The following is a 23,066-nucleotide window of genomic DNA, read 5'->3' as shown; positions in this document are numbered from 1 at the left end:
TTACCCAGCATTTTAGTTTTGTGCTGATAGTTTTTGAAATATAAATGTTTATAGTGATTGTGGAGTCATAATTTGTTTGTTTGGAGAGTCTTACCCATAGAAGATCTGCAAAAAGATTTCTTTCTTTAAAATTTTTTTATATATTTTTTAAAACTGGATGTATTGCCTGGAATTTTATTTTGTATGTAGTGTGCAATGATCTCACTTTTTGTTGGTAACTGCCTTGTTTCAAAATCATCTATTAAATATTGTGATGTGTGTAAGTCATGTATATAATCTGTACCTACATATAAGGATCTGTGGAAGAACAGCTAACAGAGAGCCTGGGGTGAATTCTCTTCTCCCAGTGTATGACTTGCAATAGGTCTCCTCAAAAAAAGAGGACTATTCAGATATTGCCCAATTTTTAATCATTAGGCAGAGTATTTACTACAGTCTCTACATGAGTTTTTTTATGCCACTGTGCTCCTCATCTTCAAGGCTCTTGTCTCTTTTGCAAAACTTCTTGAACCACCACTGCACTGTATGTTTGTTAGCCGTTTCTGGGCCACATGTGTTGTTGTTGTTGCACGTTGTCTCCACTGCTTTACAACCCATTTGAACTTGAATAAGAAAATTACTCAGATTTGCTTTTTGTCTAACATCATTTCTATAGTCTAAAATAAATATACAATAAGCAGCAAGTAATAAGTCAAACCAGTCAGTCCTACATGAAAGCCTGAATACTCATTGGAAGGACTGATGCTGAAGCTGAAGTTCTAATACTTTGAGTACCTGATGAGAAGCGCTGACTCATTGGAAAAGACCCTGATGCTGGGAAAGATTGAAGGCAGGAAGAGAAGGGGGTGACAGAGGATGACAGGGTTAGATAGCATCACTGACTCAATGGACATGATTTTGAGCAAACGCTGGGGGATGGTGAGGAATAAGGAAGCCTGGTGTGCTGTAGTCCGTGGGATCGGAAAGATTTGGACATGACTTAACAACTGAACAGCAACAATAGTAGGTCAGCAAAAAAACAAAGGGAGAAATGTGCATTAAAATGATGTATAATATAACCATATTTATTTAGGAATGTATTCCAATATCAAACAGCAAAATTCAATAATGCAAAACCGTGATTACTTTTGCACCAAACTAATATTTTTATGCCTTTATGTACACTTCATATAGAGAGCCTCACTTTGCTTCTGGCTTCTTTCACTTAGCATAATGATTTTGAGGCTCCATGTTATAGCATGTATTAGTAGTTTATTCCTTTTTATTGATGAATATCAATATACTTTTATAGTTATTTTAAAAGTCATTCTTTTTATCTATCTTAAGCACAAACTCTGGAAAGATAAAGACCGCTGCTAGTTTTAATATAAATCTTTAAACCTAGTATACCGTCTATGATCTGTGGTTGCTTAATGCATAGAGTAAAACATAAGAGGAAAATGCCTCTAGGCGTAATTCTAGAATAACATTGATAAACTTGTCGAGTATCTGTCTACCTACCTACTTACTTTCCTCTCTAATCTGTGTGTATATGCACACATGTATTTAGAACCTATATCTCTGTCATCCTGTTTATGATTTCTTCTATTCCTTCTTCTCATGGTCTTTTCCAATATTATAAAAACATGAGTGGAAATTATGTTAACTTCATACCAGCATAGTTAAAGAGTGCTGTTATGTATTATATAGCAAGTATCCTTGTAAACAGATAAGGTTGCAGCATATAGTATCACCTGAGTTCAGTGATTTGCCTTCATGGCTTTTACTTTAGTGTTTCAATAATAAACTTTCATAGAAATAGAAAACTGTTGGGGAAATACTGATTGGTTTAAAAGCAACGCTGCTCTAGTATTGATAATAGATAAAAGATGGTAAAGCAACTTTCATGGAGGAATTTTTTGTGGATTATATAATTTATGCATGCATGCATGCAAGCTACTTTGATTAAAGACCTTGCTTAGATGAACTACCAGCTTTTCCTTATAATAGAACTCCAAGGCAATTTACACTTAATCATACTGAGGAAATTAGGTGAATTGCTTAAGATTGCAGACTATAGGGCTTAATTTATCATTTGTTACCTTTTCTAGATTTATATCAAGTTACATGAAGTATTACCTAAGTGTTAAAGTAGTTAAAACACTTTGTCAGTTTAAATGTGAAGTGTTACTGAAGCATTAATGTAGTTAAAATCGATCCTTTATAAAAAGTTTATGTGTTTTAGAGGTTATTTGGGGGTTCCAGGTGGCTCAGTGGTAGAGAATCTGCCTGCCACTGCAGGGGACACCAGAGATGCAGGCTTGATCCCTGGGTCAGGAGGATCCCCTGGAGGATGATATGGCCACCCACTCCAGTATTCTTGCCTATAGAATCCCATGGACAGAGGAGCCTGCTGACTGCAGTCTGTGGGGTCACAAAGAGGCAGACACAAATGAACACACACATGTACACAAACACAGACATTATATTGATATGTTATTTAGATAAAGAATAATGATTTATTTAACGTATTTCTACTCTCCATACTTTCTCTACTGGTATTAGCTTTCAAGAAAATAAAATTAGCTTTGTTTTTCATACTGTTCATGGCGTTCTCAAGGCAAGAATACTGAAGTGGTTTGCCATTCCCTTCTCCAATGGACCAGAAAGACTAGAGATCTCTTCAAGAAAGTTAGAGATACCAAGGGAACATTTCATGCAAGTGAAGTGAAGTGAAGTAGCTCAATCGTGTCCGAGTCTTTGCGACCCCATGCAAAGATGGGCACAATAAAGGACAGAAATGGCATGGACCTAACAGAAGCAGAAGATATTTAGAGGTGGCAAGAATACACAGAACTCTACAAAAAAGATCTTCACGACCCAGAGAATCACGATGGTGTGATCACTCACCTAGAGCCAGTCAGTGAGTCAGTCAGTTCAGTGGCTCAGTCGTGTCCGACTCTCCGCAACCCCATGAATCACAGCACGCCAGGCCTCCCTGTCCATCACCAACTCCCGGAGTTCACTCAAACTCATGTCCACAGAGTCGGTGATGCCATCCAGCCATCTCATTCTCTGTCGTCCCCTTCTCCTCCCGCCCCGAACCTTTCCCAGCATCAGAGTCTTTTCCAGTGAGTCAACTCGTCGCATGAGGTGGCCAAAGTATTGCAGTTTCAGCTTTAGCATCAGTCCTTCCAATGAACACCCAGGATCAATCTTCCTTAGAATGGACTGGTTGGATCTCCTTGCGGTACAAGGGACTCTCAAGAGTCTTCTCCAACACCACAGTTCAAAAGCATCAATTCTTCAGCGATCAGCTTTCTTCACAGTCTAACTCTCACATCCATACATGACCATGGGAAAAACCATAGCCTTGACTAGGTGGACCTTTGTTGGCAAAGTAATGTCTCTGCTTTTTAATATACTATCAAGGTTGGTCATAACTTTCCTTCCAAGGAGTAAGCGCCTTTTAATTTCATGGCTGCAGTCAGCATCTGCAGTGATTTTGGAGCCCAAAAAAATAAAGTCTGACACTGTTTCCACTGTTTTTCCATCTATTTCCCATGAAGTGATGGGACCAGATGCCATGATCTTTGTTTTCTGAATGTTGAGCTTCAAGCCAACCTTTTCACTCTCCTCTTTCACTTTCATCATGAAACTCTTTAGTTCCTCTTCACTTTCTGCCATAAGAGTGGTATCATCTGCCTATCTGAGGTTATTGATATCTCTCCCAGCAATCCTGATTCCAGCCTGTGCTTCTTCCAGCCCAGCGTTTCTCATGATTACTCTGCATATAAGTTAAATAAGCAGGGTGACAATATACAGCCTTGATGTACTCCTTTTCATATTTGGAACCAGTCTGTTGTCCCATGTCCAGTTCTGACTGTTGCTTCCTGACCTGCATACAGGTTTCTCAAGAGGCAGGTCAGGTGGTCTGGTATTCCCATCTCTTTCAGAATTTTCCACAGTTTATTGTGATCCACACAGTCAAAGGCTTTGGCATAGTCAATGAAGCAGAAATAGATGCTCTTCTGGAACTCTCTTGCTTTCTCCATGATCCAGCGGATGTTGGCAATTTGATCTCTGGTTCCTCTCCCTTTTCTAAAACCTGCTTGAACATCTGGGAGTTCACGGTTCACATATTGCTGGAGCCTGACTTGGAGAATTTTGAGCATCACTTTGCTAGCGTGTGAGATGAGTGCAATTGTGTGGTAGTTTGAGCATTCTTTGGCATTCCCTTTCTTTGGGATTGGATTCTGTTCGTTTCCAAGGCAAACCATTCAGTATTACAGTAATCCAGGCCTATACCCCAACCAGTAACGTTGAAGAAGCCGAAGTTGAACGGTGAAGACCTACAAGACCTTTTAGAACTAATACCCAAAAAAGATGTCCTTTTCATTATAGGGGACTGGAATGCAAAAGTAGGAAGTCAAGAAACACCTGGAGTAACAGGCAAATTTGGCCTTGGAGCACAGAATGAAGCAGGGCAAAGGCTAATAGAGTTTTGTCAAGAGAACGCACTGGTCATAGCAAACACCCTCTTCCAACAACACAAGAGAAGACTCTACACATGGACATCACCAGATGGTCAACACCGAAATCAGATTGATTATATTCTTTGCAGCCAAAGATGGAGAAGCTGTATACAGTTAGCAAAACAAGACCAGGAGCTGACTGTGGCTCAGATCATGAACTCCTTATTGCCAAATTCAGACTTAAATTGAAGAAAGTAGGGAAAACCACTAGACCATTCAGATATGACCTAAATCAAATCCCTTATGATTATACAGTGGAAGTGAGGAATAGATTTAAGGGGATATATCTGATAGAGTGCCTGATGAACTCTGGACGGAGGTTCGTGACATTGTAAAGGAGACAGGGACCAAGACCATCCCCATGGAAAAGAAATATAAACACCTAGAGCCAGGCATCCTGGAATGTGAAGTCTTAAGTGGGCCTTTGGAAGCATCACTACGAACAAAGCTAGTGGAGGTGATAGAATACCAGTTGAGCTATTTCAAATCTTGAAAGATGACACTGTGAAAGTGCTGCACTCAATATTCCAGCAAATTTGGAAAAGTCAGCAGTAGCCACAGAACTGGAAAAGGTCAGTTTTCATTCCAGTCACAAAGAAAGGCAATGCCAAAGAATGCTCGAACTGCCGCACGGTTGCACTCATCTCACACGCTAGTGAAGTAATGCTTAAAATTCTCCAAACCAGGCTTCAGCAATACGTGAACCATGTGCTTCCAGATATTCAAGCTGGTTTTAGAAAAGGGAGAGGGACCAGAGATCAAATTGCCATCTGCTGGATCATGGAGAAAGCAAGAGAGTTCCAGAAAAAAATCTATTTCTGCTTTATTGACGATGCCAAAGCCTTTGACTGTGTGGATCACAATAAACTGTGGAAAATTCTGAAAGAGATGGGAATACCAGACCACCTGACCTGCCTCTTGAGAAACCTGTATGCAGGTCAGGAAGCAACAGTCAGAACTGGACATGGGACAACAGACTGGTTCCAAATATGAAAAGGAGTACATCAAGGCTGTATATTGTCACCCTGCTTATTTAACTTATATGCAGAGTAATCATGAGAAATGCTGGGCTGGAAGAAGCACAGGCTGGAATCAGGATTGCTGGGAGAAATATCAATAACCTCAGATAGGCAGATGATACCACCCTTATGGCAGAAAGTGAAGAGGAACTAAAGAGTTTCATGATGAAAGTGAAAGAGGAGAGTGAAAAGGTTGGCTTGAAGCTCAACATTCAGAAAACAAAGATCATGGCATCTGGTCCCATGGCAGATAGATGGGGAAACAGTGGAAGCAGTGGCTGACTTTATTTTTCTGGGCTCCAAAATCACTGCAGATGGTGATTGCAGCCATGAAATTAAAAGACGCTTACTCATTGGAAGGAAAGTTATGACCAACCTAGACAGCATATTAAAAAGCAGAGACATTAGTTTGCCAACAAAGGTCTATCTAGTCAAGGCTATGGTTTTTCCAGTAGTCATGTATGGGTGTGAGAATTGTACTATAAAGAAAGCTGATCGCCGAAGAATTGATGCTTTTGAACTGTGGTGTTGCAGAAGCCTCTTGAGAGTCCCTTGGACTGCAAGGAGATTCAACCAGTCCATCCTAAAGGAGATTGTTCCTGGGTGTTCATTGGTAGGACTGATATTGAAGCTGAAACTCCAATACTTTGACCACCTGATGAGAAGAGCTGACTCATTTGAAAAGACCCTGATGCTGGGAAAGATTGAGGGCGGAAGGTGAATGGGACGACAGAGGATGAGATGGTTGGATGGCATTACGGACTCGATGGACATGGGTTTGGGTGGACTCCAGGTGTCGGTGATGGACAGGGAGGCCTGTTGTACTGCGGTTCATGGTGTTGCAAAGAGTCGGAAACGACTCAGTGACTGAACTGAACCGAACCTTTGTTTTGTAACTCTATTTTTAAAATACAAAGTTCTAGATTGACTGTGACTTAACAAGTTTTTTGGATTTTTTTTTTTTCATTCATTTGGGAGTCAAAAATGAGGCATGGGGAAAATAAATATTTTTATTATTTTAGGTAGTCATTATTGAAGGTTTACTTATTTGGTGGAACACTTGTTTGGCAGTTTGCCCTGTTAGTATTTGCTATAATGAGTAGCTTGGGTTCCAGTTATGTCAGTAATCAAATGCTATTTTGTGAAAGAACCTGAAAGCTGTTTAATAATTTCATTTGTATTGCTACTTTATTGTTCTTCAGGGCAAATTATTGGACAGATTTTTTTTTAATGCCTCCTATTTCTTGGATCTGAAGTTTTGTTTCTTTTATAACTGTATACATATCTAAACACCCAAATATATAAAATTTTATTTTGAAACTCCTCATTATTTTTGTAGATAAACTTATGAGAGTCTAAGAACTTCCTCATGTTTAGTTATGCTATTCTAAAGAGCTTGTTTTGTAGCCAGTAGATGATAGTTTGAAGAACATTGCCTGCAGTGCAGGAGGTCCAGGTTTGGGAAGATTCCCTGAAGAAACGCATGGCAGCCCACTCCAGTATTCTTGTCTGGAGGATCTCATGTACCGAGGAGCCTGGTGGCCTACAGTCCATAGGGTTGCAAAAAGTCAGACACAACTAAAATGACTTACCACACGTGGATATATTAATGTTACTTTTTGAACATATAAGTTTGAGAGCAAAGTTGTTTTTGAAACAAAACACATTCTGCTGAAATGTATAACTTCTACCCAAAGGGCTTAAAAGTAGATTGTTTTTCAAGTTTCTTCATAAACTTCCAACTTTCTGAGAGTTGTATGATAACCCCACCTTCCTATCTCCTCTTCTCTGAGTGAAAACACATTCAAAAAAATTCTTTTTTGGTTGAAAATGAGAAGGATTTTTTTTTTTTTAAGAAGTTTGGAATAGAAAAACCAATGAAAATTAACTTATGCCTTGGATTATTTCTTATAATTTTTTATACTTTTAGTTTTTTACTTTTAAAAATTTGAAAAATTTTGCTTTACTTAGAAAACAGTATCAGGACTTCATAGAATTTGTCTGTATACCTGGATGTTATTACCAGCTGAAAATCAGTGAATTTGATTTTTAGGGTGGAGTGATAAACCAAATACATTCTCTGCAGAAATGTCATGATAAGAAAGCTCATATTTTATGCTAAATATTTGAAAGATTTGTCGTTGAATGCATTATATAAATCAAATTTAAGCAAAAGGTTAATGGAACCATGTACCAGTAACAGAATAAGAACTTAGAAGTACACATGAATTTCTGTTACCACTGGAAACAGTTTTGATCATTTAATCATAAACAAAGTGTGTATACCCCAATACCTACCAAAGCTCAACAGCTGTCCATCAGTTTTTAGCAGACTCTTCAGGCTTCTCTTCAGTTCAGTCGCTCAGTCGTGTCCGACTCTCCACGACTCCATGAATCACAGCACGCCAGACCTCCCTGTCCATCACCAACTCCCGGAGTACACTCAAACTCATGTCCACAGAGTCGGTGATGCTATCCAGCCATCTCATTCTTCGTCGTCCCCTTCTCCTCCCACCCCCAACCTTTCCCAGCATCAGAGTCTTTTCCAGTGAGTCAACTCGTCGCATGAGTGGCCAAAGTATTGCAGTTTCAGCTTTAGCATCAGTCCCTCCAATGAACATCCAGGATTAATCTCCTTTAGAATGGACTGGTTGGATCTCCTTGCAGTATAAGGGACTCTCAAGAGTCTTCTCCAACACCACAGTTCAAAAGCATCGATTCTTCGGCAATCAGCTTTCTTCACAGTCCAACTCTCACATCCATACATGACCACGGGAAAAACCATTGCCAGGCTTCTCTTAACTCCTCTCAATTTCCCAGTACATATGATACTTTTGAGAAACTGGTATCATCACCCACAATCACCTTCTATAACTGAAATAAGATTCATGTAGCATTATAGATAAGAAAACACTTCAAATTGAGAAAAGAAGAAAGATCAAAACTATGGTTTATTGATTTATTATCTTCCATAATACTATCAAACTATTTTCTTTCATTCTTGGTACTTTTGAGATAAGTTTATTAATACCTTTTAATTTCTGATATACCTAATTCAGGATTTTTTGAGAATTTAACAGGTCACAAGATTCTATAAAGTTGTTCTAGTAAAACAGCTAATGAAAATACTGTTACACAGGAACTATTTAAAAAACTACTTGTTTTCGCAGCATTTTTATAAAAATATTTAAATATACAGAATATTTGAAGGAATTATGCAATGAACACCCATATATACTGACCATTATTGGTGACTCCATTAGTTAATTTCTTTTTTGATCCATTTCAGAGTAAGTTGAAGATATCAGTACACATTATCCCTAAATAGGATGTATGTCACTGTCAACTAGAGTTCAGTGTTTATATGCAGTTCTTTTTTTGTGGGGGGAAACCGTTACATGCAATGAATTGTATGAGGGTTTTGTTCATGTTGATCCACTTAAATCCATTATGTGTAGTACAAGTTTATGAATATGTTTTTGTCTATCCATAATAATATAAAGTCAAATACTATAATACCATTGGATATTCAGAAAATGAAAAGCTTTATCACTTTATTGCTTAAAATTACTCATTTATGTAGGATATAATTAAAAAAAAGGTCTATAAACTTTAAAGAAGATGGAAGAAGATAAACTTTAAAGAAGATAAAAAAGATGGAAACTGAATCTTAAACTTTTGTGATGGTCTTTAAGCTTTTGCCAAGAAGTTTGCTAGTTACTTGTATTATTAGGGGCAAGTTATAAGGTTGCATATTTTCACTGGGTTTTAAGTTCACCCAGTTGTTTCAGAGTTTATTTTGGTTGTTTTTGTTGTTCAGTCGCCCAGTCGTGTCTGACTCTTTGTGACCCATGGACTGCAGCATGCCAGGCCTCCCTGCCCCTCACCATCTCCTGGAGTTTGCCCAAGTTCATGTCCATTGCATCAGTGATGCTATCCAGCCACCTCATCCTCTGACACCCTTTTCTTCTACCCTCGATCTTTCCCAGCATCAGAGACTTTTCCAATGAGTTGGCTGTTTGCATCAGATGACCAAAATACTGGAGCTTCAGCATCAGTCTTTCCAACGAGTATTCATGGTTGATTTCCTTTAAGAATGATTGGTTTGATCTCCTTGCTGTTAAGGGACTCTTAGGAGTCTTCTCCAGCACCACAGTTCCACAGCATGGATTCTCTAGCACTTTGCCTTCTTTACAGTCTAGCTCTCACACGTGTTCATGACCACTGGGAAGACCATAGCCCTGACTATATGGACCTTTGTCAGCAGAGTAGTGTGTATCTGCATTTCAACACACTGTCTAGGTTATTTTGGTTTCTTAGTTTTATAGTTTATGTAAATTGGGAATATTCTTCAATGTGGCAGTTGCCCCATACTCATTTTATGGGCACATCAGGACAGTCTTTTGACATCCGTTTTGGAGGATTAGGAGAAGTCAGTGTAGCAATTGGTTTGATATCAGGAAGCATCAAAATGAGATTTTACATTTTTGATTTTTATTTTAAATTGTTCTCTTGTAAGTAACAACAAAGAGAGAGATAAGAAGGCAAAAAAGAATAGACAAAAGTGTAAAACAGTGGATAGCCAGGAGACAGGTAGATAATACAGAGGTGGGAACTGCTAAAGAGAATATCCCAAGACAACAGTTAACTGCAGTCCTGAAGAGGTGTCTGCCTTTTCATCAGGTAAGTCTGTAAGTTCTCCATTTTCTCAGTAATACTTCCCTTAAAATAACTTGCAGATCTAATCTGCGTACACTTTTAGCAAAGCATTTTCAGTGGGAGAACACCAATTCTGTGAAACATTCTATGAAAAAGTGGTAAATTTTGCATACTGTATCTGGCTCTTGAGGTTCACGATGCATTATTAGCACGTTGTCACCTCTGAAAAGTTTTAAGAAAGGAACCTGTTTAACTTTATTTTTAGCATATTTTACTTGGAATTACTTGAACATGGAACCCTTTCTAATGTACTCTGATTTTTGTTTGCTGAAACTTGTTCTGTGGAGTCAAGTTTAGAGATTAGTGACTAGGTAGGTTTAGGGCCAATTCTTTTTTGCAATTTTTAAAATTTATTTATTTTTAATTAGAGGATAATTGGTTTACAATATTTCATTAGTTTCTGCCGTACATCAGCATGAATCAGCCATAAGTATACATCTGTATCTTTGCAGTTTGATTATGGTAGAATTGTAAGGACCTCGTCTCTGTAGTTTTCTATATAAAATGGAGTACTTTGTGAATTTTCACTTTCAAAGAGTATAATATTGTTGATCCCCTAAATCAGTGGTGTTTAAGTTTTCTATTCTCCTGAAAATTATCAAGATCTCAAGGAGCTTATATTTTTTATGGGTCATAGTTACAGATATTTAAACATACTGGAAATTAAAAGTGAAAGACTAACATTTAATAATTCATTTAAACCAAAAATAGTCTATTACATGTAAACATAAATAACATTTTTAATGAAAAATATATTTTCCAAAATCATGTAGTGTGGTATTGTTTCACATTTTTTGAAAGTATTTTTATCTTTGCTGCTAAGTCTGCTGCTCCTGCTAAGTCTGCTGCTGCTGCTAAGTCGCTTCAGTCGTGTCCGACTCTGTGCGACCCCATAGACAGCAGCCCACTAGGCTCCCCCGTCCCTGGGATTCTTCAGGCAAGAACACTGGAGTGGGTTGCCATTTCCTTCTCCAATGTGTGAAAATGAAGTCACTCAGTCATGTCTGACTTGTAGTGACCCCATGGACTGCAGCCTACCAGGCTCCTCCGTCCATGGGATTTTCTAGGCAAGAGTACTGGAGTGGCTTAGCAGTATTCTCTTATCTCTTTAGCAGTTCTATATTATCTTCAGCATTTTAGTTTTTGAATAAGTGGTTAATGTTGTTTTGTACCTTATAGCTTCTCGGAAACTCTTTGTGTTCCAAATGATATTTCACTTGAGAACCAGATTATCTTGTTAACTATAAGATATTTCTCTGTGAAAGGTTGATTGATGCATATCTAAAAGCCACTAATTGAAATTCCAGTGGAAATTCAAATTGGAATTCTTTTGCAATCTCTTACATCTGTACTTTTCATGTACCAACTTCAATCTGTTTGTCACTGTATATTGGCAGTGTCTTTAGGTTCTTTGTTAAGGCAGATTCTAAGATTATATCTGAGTTCATTAGATAAGAATGTTACAGTTTATTAACTGTAATAGAAATGTTGCTGTTGCTGCTGCTGCTACCACCGCCATCACCACCACTGACCAACTCTTATATATACCATTTAGCCATGTTCTAGGTGCAGTTTTAAGCACTTTACATGCGATTATGTATTTAATTTTAGCAATCATATGAGGTGAACACTAGTTTCCCCCATTTTTCAAATGAGGAAATTGAGGCATAAAGAGGCTAAATGATTTTCAGTGTCTGCAGTAGGCTTCAGAGGGAGAATTTTTACAAGTATCATATTCACTGTAGATGATGCATCCCAGGTGGCGCTAGTGGTAACAAATTGCCTGCCAATGCAGGAGAGACATTGCCAGGGACTTGGGTTCAATCTCTGGGTCAGGAAGATCCCTTGGAGTAGGACATGGCACCCCACTCCAGTATGCTTGCCTGGAAAATCCACGGGCAGAGGAGCCTCGCAGGCTACAGTGGTGCTGCAAAGAGTCAGACACAACTGAATGACTGAACACACAATGACATGCATTAATTTAGTAAAGATGGTTGGTCAACTACTATGTATTATAGAATTTGTGAACTGTGAAGACTTAATACTAAATCTGGAAGCCTATTGTCAGTGCTTTCTGGTTAAAAAATGTCTGCTTCTGATATGCTTTAGAAATCTTCTATATACAATCACTATTCTGAAAAATATTTGCTTTGTTCACATATGTCATTAATTACACAATCAATATATGTGATCTATTTCAAGACACACTGGGTGTCTTGCCACAGCTAAGTCCTTATTTAAATAAGAAACTTTCTTAACCTCAGTTCAGTTCAGTCACTCAGTCATGTCCGACTCTTCACCAACTCCCGGAGTTCACTCAAACTCATGTCCATCGAGTCGGTGATGCCATCCAGCCATCTCATTCTCTGTCGTCCCCTTCTCCTCCTGCCCCCAATCCCTCCCAGCATCAGAGTCTTTTCCAGTGAGTCAACTTGTTGCATGAGGTGGCCAAGTATTGGAGTTTCAGCTTTAGCATCAGTCCTTCCAATGAACACCCAGGATTGATCTCCTTTAGAATGGACTGGTTGGATCTCTACCTCTTATCTAATCTGACAATGAGCAAAGAGTTTCCACTCCCCCCATTAAACCCTGTTACTGGTACTTTTATCATCCTGAGCGCTCTTGACTGGGAATTGGTGATCCAGAATTGACCAGCCCTAATGCCCCTGCTCATTTCTGCTCCTACTAGTGGAACTGTATTCTCTCAAGAGTTGTGTTCTTACAGTTTTGTTCCCAAATCTCTTTGTACTCTTTTTCCTTATTATTCTGATTAAGTAATTTCATTAAATTTTATGGAGACAGAGGAATGTGAATGTGAAAAGACTGTTTTTGTGGGTTTTTTGAAAGTTGAATGCTTTGGAAAGATAATAAACAGGCAGTAGGCTGTGGACCATAGTTTGCGAGCTCCTAATTTATAATACTGTGCGCTCTTCTTTTTCTTCTAACCACTCAAAATACCTCTCTAAGTAGCTTCACACTTAACCTTATATCTTCTTTTATTGTCTTTGTCTCTTAACTAGGATTTAACTCTTGTTCAACTACCTCAGAAGATGGTCTTTTTTATCTCCTTTTCTTCTTTTGAGTCAAAAAATAATTGTTGCAAAGAATGTAAAATAAGTTCAAGCATCATCATAATGAATTTTTATAGACTTTTTCTATGATATTTGTGAGGTCTGTTTCTGGAGTAAATGTATAGGTGAAGGAAGTTTCATTTTAATTAATGATATGTTAATTCTTTAGTAATGAATTCTTTAATAGGAGATGCATGAAATTATAGATAATATAGAGCTAAGATACAGTATAATTTTTCCTATTTAGGAAAACTCTCAAGCCTCCATCACAGTTTTAAGCATAATATTTTACTTTTTGAAATTACTGTTTATGTTTGAAAAACATGTAATATGGAGACAGTACAGTGTTCTGGTTAAATATAGAAACACAGGAATCAGTTATGCTAAGCTCCATGTGACTTTATACCTGGGTATTTTACCTAGACTTTTTAAGAAACTTAAGTTCTCTTGTTTGTTAATTGAAGTATACAACTATCTAAAAATTCAGGAAGACAATGCATATAAATTGCTTAGCAGAAACCTGGTATTTAGTAAAGCCCTCAGTAGTTGCTGACTGCTAAGTAACATAATTCCCCATCCCCCCCATTTTTAGGCCTGGGAATAAGATACCTTGCATAACGTAGGTACTGTGATTTTGTTTTGTTTTCTGTCTGAGAAGTCAAATACATTCAGTTCAGTTCAGTCGCTCAGTCGTGTCTGACTCTTTGCGACCCCATGAACCGCAGCACACCAGGCCTCCCTGTCCATCACCAACTCCTGGAGTCTACCCAAACCCATGTCCATCAAGTCGATGATGCCATCCAACCATCTCATCCTCTGTTATCCCCTTCTCCTCCTACCCTCAATCTTTCCCAGCATCAGGGTCTTTTCAAATGAGTCAGCTCTTCTCATCAGGTGGCCAAAGTATTGGAGTTTCATCTTCAACATCAAATAAATCATTCCATTTCATAAATTAATTTGGAATGTTGACATTTTATTTTGCACATTATTATTATTATTTGATAACTCAAACTATAATTAGGACTATAAATATCTTTTACCAAAGTATATATCCTTTAATGTGAAGCATAATTTCAGACTCTGGTTAAGTTTCAGTCATGGTTTGAAATTTATCTTAAGGTCTCTTATGTTTTGAAGAGATGTTCCAAAGCTGGGTATGTTCTTATGTTCCAAAGCTGGGTATGAAATGTATGAAGAATTTAGTTTTCACCACTTTTTGAAATATGAATGCTTATTTTACTGTTCAGCAAGGATCAAGGATCCAGGGCCATCTTAAGGCTGTCTGTTACAGTGTCATGCTTAAATGTCAGTTTCCAGTTATTCTAGAAAATGTCCTCTGGATCATTAGTTCTGCAGTTATTGTGATGAATCATTATGTATACAGAGAGTATAAACTCTATACACTAGCAAATGTTTGCATATAAAATAACACACAAAGTGAGATCACAGCATTAGTGTTTAAAGATGTAAGTCAATACAAGGAAAATGTAAACTTCATAAGAGAAGGTGCCATGCCCTGTTCATTTAGTAGTCTTACTAACTAGTACATATATATACCTAGCATTAGGTAGACACTCAATAAAATTCAGATTAACTTATGTACTAAATTTTTTTAAAAAATGGATTGGAAAATAGCAGAGACCCAAGTAGAGTTGGTTGTTGCTGAAATACAAACTACTAACCACCCCTGAAATATTCAGCATTCTGTGGTGGTGGAGGGAATTTCTAAGGAGGTTTATGTTCTAGAGAGCTTTGTCATTCACCTATAGTTAGTATCTATGGTGATTCTACTGTTGCATAATATTTAGAGCCTTACTGAACTAAGTCTTATATGCTTACAGATGTCAGCATTTTATCACTGTATATATGTATATAGTATAGGTTTTTGTGTGTGTGTGTGTTTTTTGCTTTCAAGGAAGCCTTTGCTCTATGGAAAGATTCTCATTTTTCTCTGTTAATAAAATCTTATATTTATAAAAGGATTTGAGCAGTAGTAGATCTTTTTGGCTTATACTTGTGAAAAGCCATTGGTAGGACTTCCAATGAAAGAGAAAGAAAAGAAAGAACAGGGACTTAACATGTGTTGGCTCATGTGTGCAGTGCACAGGTATGCACTGTCTAAGGAGATGCCTTTCTCATCTACATGGAGTCACTTAGATGAAAACACAGCTGTGTAGATTTCAGGCCAAGTTCTGCTGCCCCTTGGGAATGCCCTCTGCTACATAAATCTATAGCAGCATGTGGAGCCATTCCTTTTATCCACTTAGAATTCTGAGCATGTGTCTGCACACCCTGGCACACACAACCGTTGGGTTGTTCTTTGGGCAATCCTGAGGTCACTTCTATCTTTCTTGGCAGTCCGTTCCTACCTAACTCCAAACCTGACACAGACACTTCAAGGGGAGTGGGGAGGAGGAAGGACCTAGAGAAGGAATGTGTGCATCGCAGGTGTCACATGTACAAGCGTCCCTGTTTCTGAAGGTTTGGATAGAAAGTTGTTCAGTCATTAAGTTGTGTCCAACTGTTTATGACCCCATGGACTGCAGCACACCAGGCTTCCCTGTCCTTCCCTATCTCCTAGATATCTCACTGTCTCTTCCTCATACCCATGTCCATTGACCCATTCAACCATCTCATCCTTTGTTGACCCCTTCTCCTCCTGCCCTCCATGTTTCCCAGCATCACAGTCTTTTCCAGTGAGTCAGCTCTTTACATCCAGTGACCAAAGCATTGGATAGAGAGGCCAGAATGTAAATGTGTGCCAAGACTGCTACTCTCTTGGGCTCAGTAAAGTTCCTCTTAAAGCTGGTTAGGTTGTAGAGTATTTCTATTTGAGAAAGAGGAGTCTTTTTTCTAATTTGCACAAAGATACTACAAAAGCTAATGGTGACCCTATATTAGACCCTCTGGACAATGGGTCTCCACACTGTTTCTCAGAGTGTCATATGGAGTCCTTTGCAACCTATCAGGTTATCTATGGGAAGGCTGCATTTTCCAGGAAAAACAAAACCATGAGGCAGTTTTCAATGTTCTGATATTTAGGTTAAGCCTGATTTTTTTTTTAACTACACCCCAGTTTTGTTTTGTTTTTGAGTTATTCCGCTCTTCAGTATCATGTGTGTGCCACAAAGGCTGGGCTCTGTCGGTTCATCCTGGCTAACATTTAGATTCAACTCTGTTATTTATGCCTGCTAAATTTGCAATTTTGTTGATGTATTGTTTTCCCAATTTACAAAAGTGGCTCATTGTGAAGCATTTAAAATGAGAGGAGTAATTTAGAATCACTGCAACTTAAAATAACACTATAAGTACAAGTAGTAACTAGTTCTCTGGTATAAATATGAAATGTGAGTTTGTGTATTCTAGTACAAATAAATCTGTGATACATGATTTTGCAGAAGCTGTCAGGAAACAAAAATGTAAAGATACCGAGTTTGGTCTTTGTGTACCTGAATTAGATTTCATTAGACTAGTGATATCTTTGCCCTTATGTTTTGTCTGTCATGAAATTACATGAAACTTAAAACCTTCATATCATTGTGTTTTATTCAAAGTACATTACTCATTATCCATAGAATCTAATGTGCTGTTGTTGCCTGTCTGCATTCAGCTTCTGATTCATCTAATAATGGTTAAAGGACTTCTATCGATTTTCTTCTCTATGGCCATTCGCAGAAAATTTGAGTTCTGAATTCTTAACTGAATTCTTAAAGCAGAAGAAGAAATTCCAAAGACTGTTTTCAAACTTGGTTTTTTATATCATCTTGAAAGGTGTTATAGCACATTGAGCAGTACAGTGCACCAGGGATGACTCATTACACTCTTGCATCTTTCTCCTAAGCAAGTTTCTCATTTTCCCATTTTAATATTAATTTAGTCTTTTTTAAGCATAGGTCGGAATAATGATGAAATAATTAATAGGAGAATGAAATTGCAATATATTTCAAGATAAAGGAAAATACATGATTAAAAATTCCATAATGGATCTTATATTTATAAAAGGGTAAAAAAGAGCCATATGGTCATCACAAGCAAGAATGTGTTTTATTCTATTAAAAAATAAGTGAATTTACCTTTAATCTTTGGAAGACTGCTAAGAGAAAAAATGTCGCGAAATAGCACGCCTTACAAATAGAGCTACTGATAAAGGAAACTCCAAAACTAAAAACTGGGTCCGATAGACCCTCTACATCAAGAGATGAGGATATAATATATTTTCACTGTTTTTGAAGATGCTCATTAACGTTTTGTTTTTGAAGTTGTTTATGTTCTCTGAGTTAATTTTTGTCCCCTCCTCACGGAATCAGGTTTCTGTTTTCGTCTTTCCCTCCAGTCCTGTCTCCCCACTTTCCCATTCCTTCCCCTTTCTCCCTACTCCTCTGTTCTCTTCCATCTCCTTCTCCCTTCCCCCTCCTGGCGTTCTTCCTCCTTTTCTTCTATTTTTGTTCTGTGTCTTATTGTTACATTTATAAACGTAGGTATCATTTATTTTAGATTGTAGACATTTGTTTCCTTTGTAAATAGTTTGTTTTTTCAACGTGATCTCTTTTTTAAATGGGAAATCTTATAATATTCAAACTTCTAATAAGAGACAAATCTTATCATAGGAGACAAATAGTACTCACACGGGGCACATTGAAAGTGTCAGTCTAAGGTGGGTGGGAAGACAGTTTTTCATCTGGTTATAGACCTCCTAATGTGATAATGCAGAGGGTTTATTCTGGGTACTAACATCCTCATCAGAAGCCTTACCACTTCTTGGTCTATCAGTGAAACTTCCTTGGAAAGCAGTCTTATGTTCCACAAAGAGGTGCAGATAGAGACTGAGATATCCTACCTGAAATCATCTTCAAGGGAAAGTTAAGATGGGTGATCATTGAAGCAGTTGTTCCATGTGTAAACTTTTCATTAGCCCTAATTTTAGCTGTTTTTCACCGTCTCCCTTAATCCCAAAGGCTCCTGTCTTTGCTGTAGCTACTTCAGAGTATTTTCTGTTTGCATCCTCCTCTGTCCCATCTGACCCCTTAACCATTTACTTTCCCAACTTCCTGAAATAATGTTGATATCTTTTTTCCATCTCCTTCACTGTTCTCTCCTCACCTCTCCTCTCTCTTCACTGTTCTGGGTTTATCTTTTCCTGTCTGTACTGTCATGAGTATAGTATTGAGTAGGAAGGAAATCACATATTCTCAGTGTTCATTTTTCTGAAACATGTACTTTAAATGATAACATCTATTATAGTTTTTGCTACCACCAGTTTGAAGTTACTTGTTTTTCATGGCAGCCCAACTATCATTAAATTTGGTTAGTTTTTTTTCTTTTGCCAGTTTAAATTGTATAAAATACCCCTCTTGTTCTGATGTGTAACCTTTTGTAAGTATTAATAGCAGATCATCGCTTTTCCTTTTAATTTGGTATTATATAGTTTTCTATGAATTGTTCATTTGAATTTCACATTCACTGTAAAACCCTGGGGTTTATAACCAGTTTTCACAGTGTCTTTTTGCAGTATGTTCACTCTTAATCACGTTAACTGCAAATATCTTCTGGTATTTTTTGTTTTTACTCTAAATTTAATTGTGTTTATAAATTATGTTATTTAAATATTTTATCTGCTTTACAGTTTATAAATTTGAGGTAATAAAACTGCTATTTTATCTCCAGACAATTTACATTAAGTAGGGTTTTTATTTTTGTTTTATTAAACTTTCTAAAATGAAGTTTTGTAATACATTTTTGCAAAATAATTTGGCAGTGCGTTTCAAGAGAGAAGAAAATTTCTTTATGTTTTGATCCTATTCTTAGAAGTCTAAAGGGAGGAATAAAGTTTGATATTTTGAACTCAGTATTATTCTTAATTTATTAGATGCTTTGAAATACGAAAAGTCAGGTAAAATATTTTTGTGTTTTCCAGATTATTGCTCTGTTGTAACAATTGTGGACCAGACAAATGTAAAGCTAACCTGCCTGTTCTTTAGTGGAAATTATGAAGCCCTTCCAATGATTTATAAAAATGGAGATATTGTTCGCTTTCACAGGCTGAAGGTATAACTCATACTGTTTAGAACTTACATTTGTTTGAAAAGAACTCAGTATTGCTCACTGAAACTAGTTAACACTAATTATGTGATTGCTTTGTTAGAACATGACTTCAGGCATTTCAAGAGATAAGAAGAAATGTAAATAAGATCAGACTTCAAATGATTTACATTAGGAAACCTCTTCATTTGAACAAACTACCTGACCTCCGTCTACAGAAGTGTTAGCTGCTGCGATTCAGACTAGCTACATTCTGTGAAAGAATTTTAGTAAAAAAGCATAACTATTCGATAGTGTGTGATTTTTTAATAATCAGCTTTTCAGTACTTTAATATCTTCAGTCTCTTAAGTTTTAAACATTTTAGTCCCTTGCTGTTTTGCTCTTGTTACATGAGTTTCCATGCAACTCCTTCACTATCTTTGTTGTCTTTTCTTCTAATGCTTCAGTTTATCTGTGGTTCTTGTGATCACTGATGCTCATAAATGAGTGACGTACTCCAGGTGTATTCTATCAGTGGTCTTAGATATGGTGGGAAATAACTCTCTTGCTCTATTAACGCCTTTCCCCTGAGAACAGAAGAATAGTGGAGAACATTTGGTTAAAGAGAACTGGAAAGATTATTATTATAGCACTATATTACAGGCTTATCCACATTTCAAGAAAAAATAGCTGATTCTCACACATTGCTGTTTCCTATAGTACAGTTGACCTTTGAACAACACAGTTTTAAACTTCACAGGTCCACTTATGCACAGATTATTTTCAGTAGTAAACAAGATCTTATGGTTAGTTGAATCTATGGATGCTGAAATGAGGATAGAGGGCTGACTGTTAGTTATAAGAGGATTTTCAGTTACATGGATGTTTGGTGCCCTTAACCTCAGTGTTCATGGACAACTATATTTACAATTCTTGTCTGTTCCTTAATTGAAGTGGACTATACATCTCTTCACAGTATTAACATGCTCATATATCTAAATCTCTAGAAACTCCCATTGTACCCTCACCTAGGGTTGCCATTCACAGTCTCCCCACCCCTAGCAGTAAATAATCTCATAACTTCTCACAACATTTATTAGTTTCTCTATATTTGCTTTTTATATAAAAAGAATACACTGTTAGTCTTTTTTTTTGAACATTTGGTTTATGCTTGTTTGATTCAACTGTACTGTTGCATATAGTTTTAGTTTCTTCATTTTCACTGCTAAATGGTATACCATTGTTAGAATACACTAGAATTTATATATTTATTCTGTTAAAGTAGTTTTCAGTTTGGGCTATTATGCTGCTATAGACAGTCTAGTACATATATTGTACTGAATATGTATAATTTTAAAATACATACACATTTATATATAATTATGTAATTGTAATATATATTATAGAATATACATTTCAGTTGATTATATACCAAGGATTGTAGTTCCTAAGTTCAAGGCTGTGCATATATTTGCTTTAGTTTATAGCTAAACTATGTATTTAATTTTCCAGAGTGATTTTTACCACTTACACTCTCTTAGTGATACAGAAGAATTCTAGTTGTTCCACATTTTCACCAGCACTTGATATTTTCCATTTTTTTTAAATTTCAACCATTCTGTTGCATTTGTATTAGTATCTTATTATGATTGTAACTTGAATTTCCCTGAAAAACTAAGAAACTGAGAACCTTTTAAAATTTGTGTGTTTTCTGAAGTATGAAGTGTCCATTTGAGTCTTTGGCTCATTTTTTATAGGATTTTAAACTCCATTTCTTAATGATTTGTGAAAGTTCTTTATATATTTAGGCTATAGATCTTTTGTGAATATTTTTTTCACTCTATGTTAGTGCCTATTTATCCTCTTAATGGTGTCTTTGGATGAACAAAAGTTCTTTATTTTAATATAGTCTACTTTATTAACTCTTGTTTTATGGTCAGTACTTTTTTAATTTCTTGTTTAAGAACTCTTTGTCTACTCATTTTATGAAGATATCTTCTAAGTTTTCCTCAAAGTCATTACAATTTTCTTGTTTCATATTTAGATCTGTAATTTCCTTTTCCTACAATGTGTTTGACAATTTTTAAAATTTAAGTTTTTCTGCCTCGTGAAAACAGGAAATGTGCCCTTTTTTTTTCCATTCTGGAAGAGTTTATGCAAGATTACTGGGTTTTTTCCTTACTTAAATGCTTGAAATAATGCACTGGTAAAGCTATCTGAGCTTGATGATTTCTTTATTGATAGATTATACTAATGAATTAAGATTTCTTTAAGACAAATAAGGTTTTTTTGTTCTTTCTATCAGCTTCTATGTATTTAATTTTTAGAAAAAAATATTTCATTCAAATTGTTGACTTTATTGGTATAAATTTGGTCATATGTTACTCATCTTTTAGATATTTGATGGATTTGTAATGATAAATCCTTTCTTGCAGTCTTAATATTATAATTTGTGTTTCTTTTCTTTTTTTCCAAATCAGCCTTTTTCTAGGGTTATTATTTTTGTTATCTCTTCAGAGAACTAGTTTTTAGCTTTGATTTTCTCTGTTATATGTTTCTATTTCTCTTACCTTTGATTGTGTTTCCCTCTACTTTCCTTGGATTTGAGATAATATTCTTTGTGCAGCTTCTTGAGATAGAAGCCTAAATTTCTGATTTTTAACCATTATTCCTTTGTAAAGTATTCATTTATTTCTATAAATGTTTCTCTATGTACTACTTTAGTTATATCAAACAAGTTTTAACACATCACAGTTTAAGCATCCATCAGTTGAATACATTTTCCAGTTTTCCATAAATATATAAATATATTTATTAATATCAGACAGTATTACAGGAGACTTAAAAGGCATTTCATAAGTTCAAAAGGATTGTTTTATGACGATGTAACAGTCATAAATGCATGTGCACCTAATAATTGAGCCTCAGAATTCAAAAGCCAATGTTTTTAAGGCTTATCTGAATTCTCTCAGTCAGACTGATGAAACCTTAGCCTCAGCTCCATTTTCTCCACTTCAGACTCTTATATTTTGAATGTTCTAGTTTTCCCTACAATATTCATAAGTAACTATTTCTTATTCTTTTTCTTTTTATAAATTATATCTTTAAAAAAGCTAGTGATTGTCTTGTTAGTAAAAGTGCACCAATAATATTAAGGGAGCTACCACCTAGCTCTTTAAAAAATAAAAATAAATTTTGCATAATGTTTTACAGTTTACATGGTACTTAAGGATTTTGATATAGCCTAGTAGATTTTATCATTTCATATGCTAATTATTTAAAGATTATGTCCTCTAGTAACTGTACTGGCAAAATTTCATAGTCTCCTGTTTCCAATTCCTAGGTTCTACATCAGTAACCTGTTCTGTTTTCTACGTTGCCACTTTCTTAGATCCAAGTATATAAAAAGGAGACTCAAGGTATCACCAGCTCTGGCTTTGCATCTTTGACATTTGAGGGAACTTTGGGGGCTCCTATCATTCCTCGTACTGCAAGCAAGTGTTTTAACTTCACTGCTGAGGACCAGAAAATGGTAGAAGCTTTACGTATTTGGGCATCAACTCATATTTCACCTTCTTCAATATTAGTCAAATTGTGTGATGTCCAGCCAATGCAGTATTTTGACCTGACTTGCCAGCTCTTGGGCAAAGCCGAAGTGGATGGAGCATCATTTCTTCTAAAGGTAGATATTTTTAAGTACTTAAAATTGTAAGTTAGCATGACC

General features: G+C 36.4%; 1 protein-coding gene across 7 annotated transcripts in view; it reads left to right on the top strand.

Annotated features, from left to right (window-relative positions):
* POT1 (protection of telomeres 1) overlaps nt 1-23,066 on the top strand; it is a 97,235-nt gene that overhangs the window by 35,345 nt on the left and 38,824 nt on the right. For all 7 annotated transcript variants that reach the window (XM_055421207.2, XM_055421208.2, XM_055421205.2 and 4 more), the window contains 2 exons: nt 19,238-19,368; nt 22,734-23,024. In XM_055421207.2, coding sequence (XP_055277182.2) covers nt 19,238-19,368; nt 22,734-23,024 — 422 coding nt within the window. The remainder of the gene's footprint in view (nt 1-19,237; nt 19,369-22,733; nt 23,025-23,066) is intronic.

Source organism: Moschus berezovskii, chromosome 3, assembly GCF_049115385.1.
Source record: "Moschus berezovskii isolate FMDL1 chromosome 3, NW_MosBer_1.0, whole genome shotgun sequence".
Taxonomy (NCBI): Eukaryota; Metazoa; Chordata; class Mammalia; order Artiodactyla; family Moschidae; genus Moschus; species Moschus berezovskii.
This window is presented reverse-complemented; position numbering and strand designations above follow the sequence as displayed.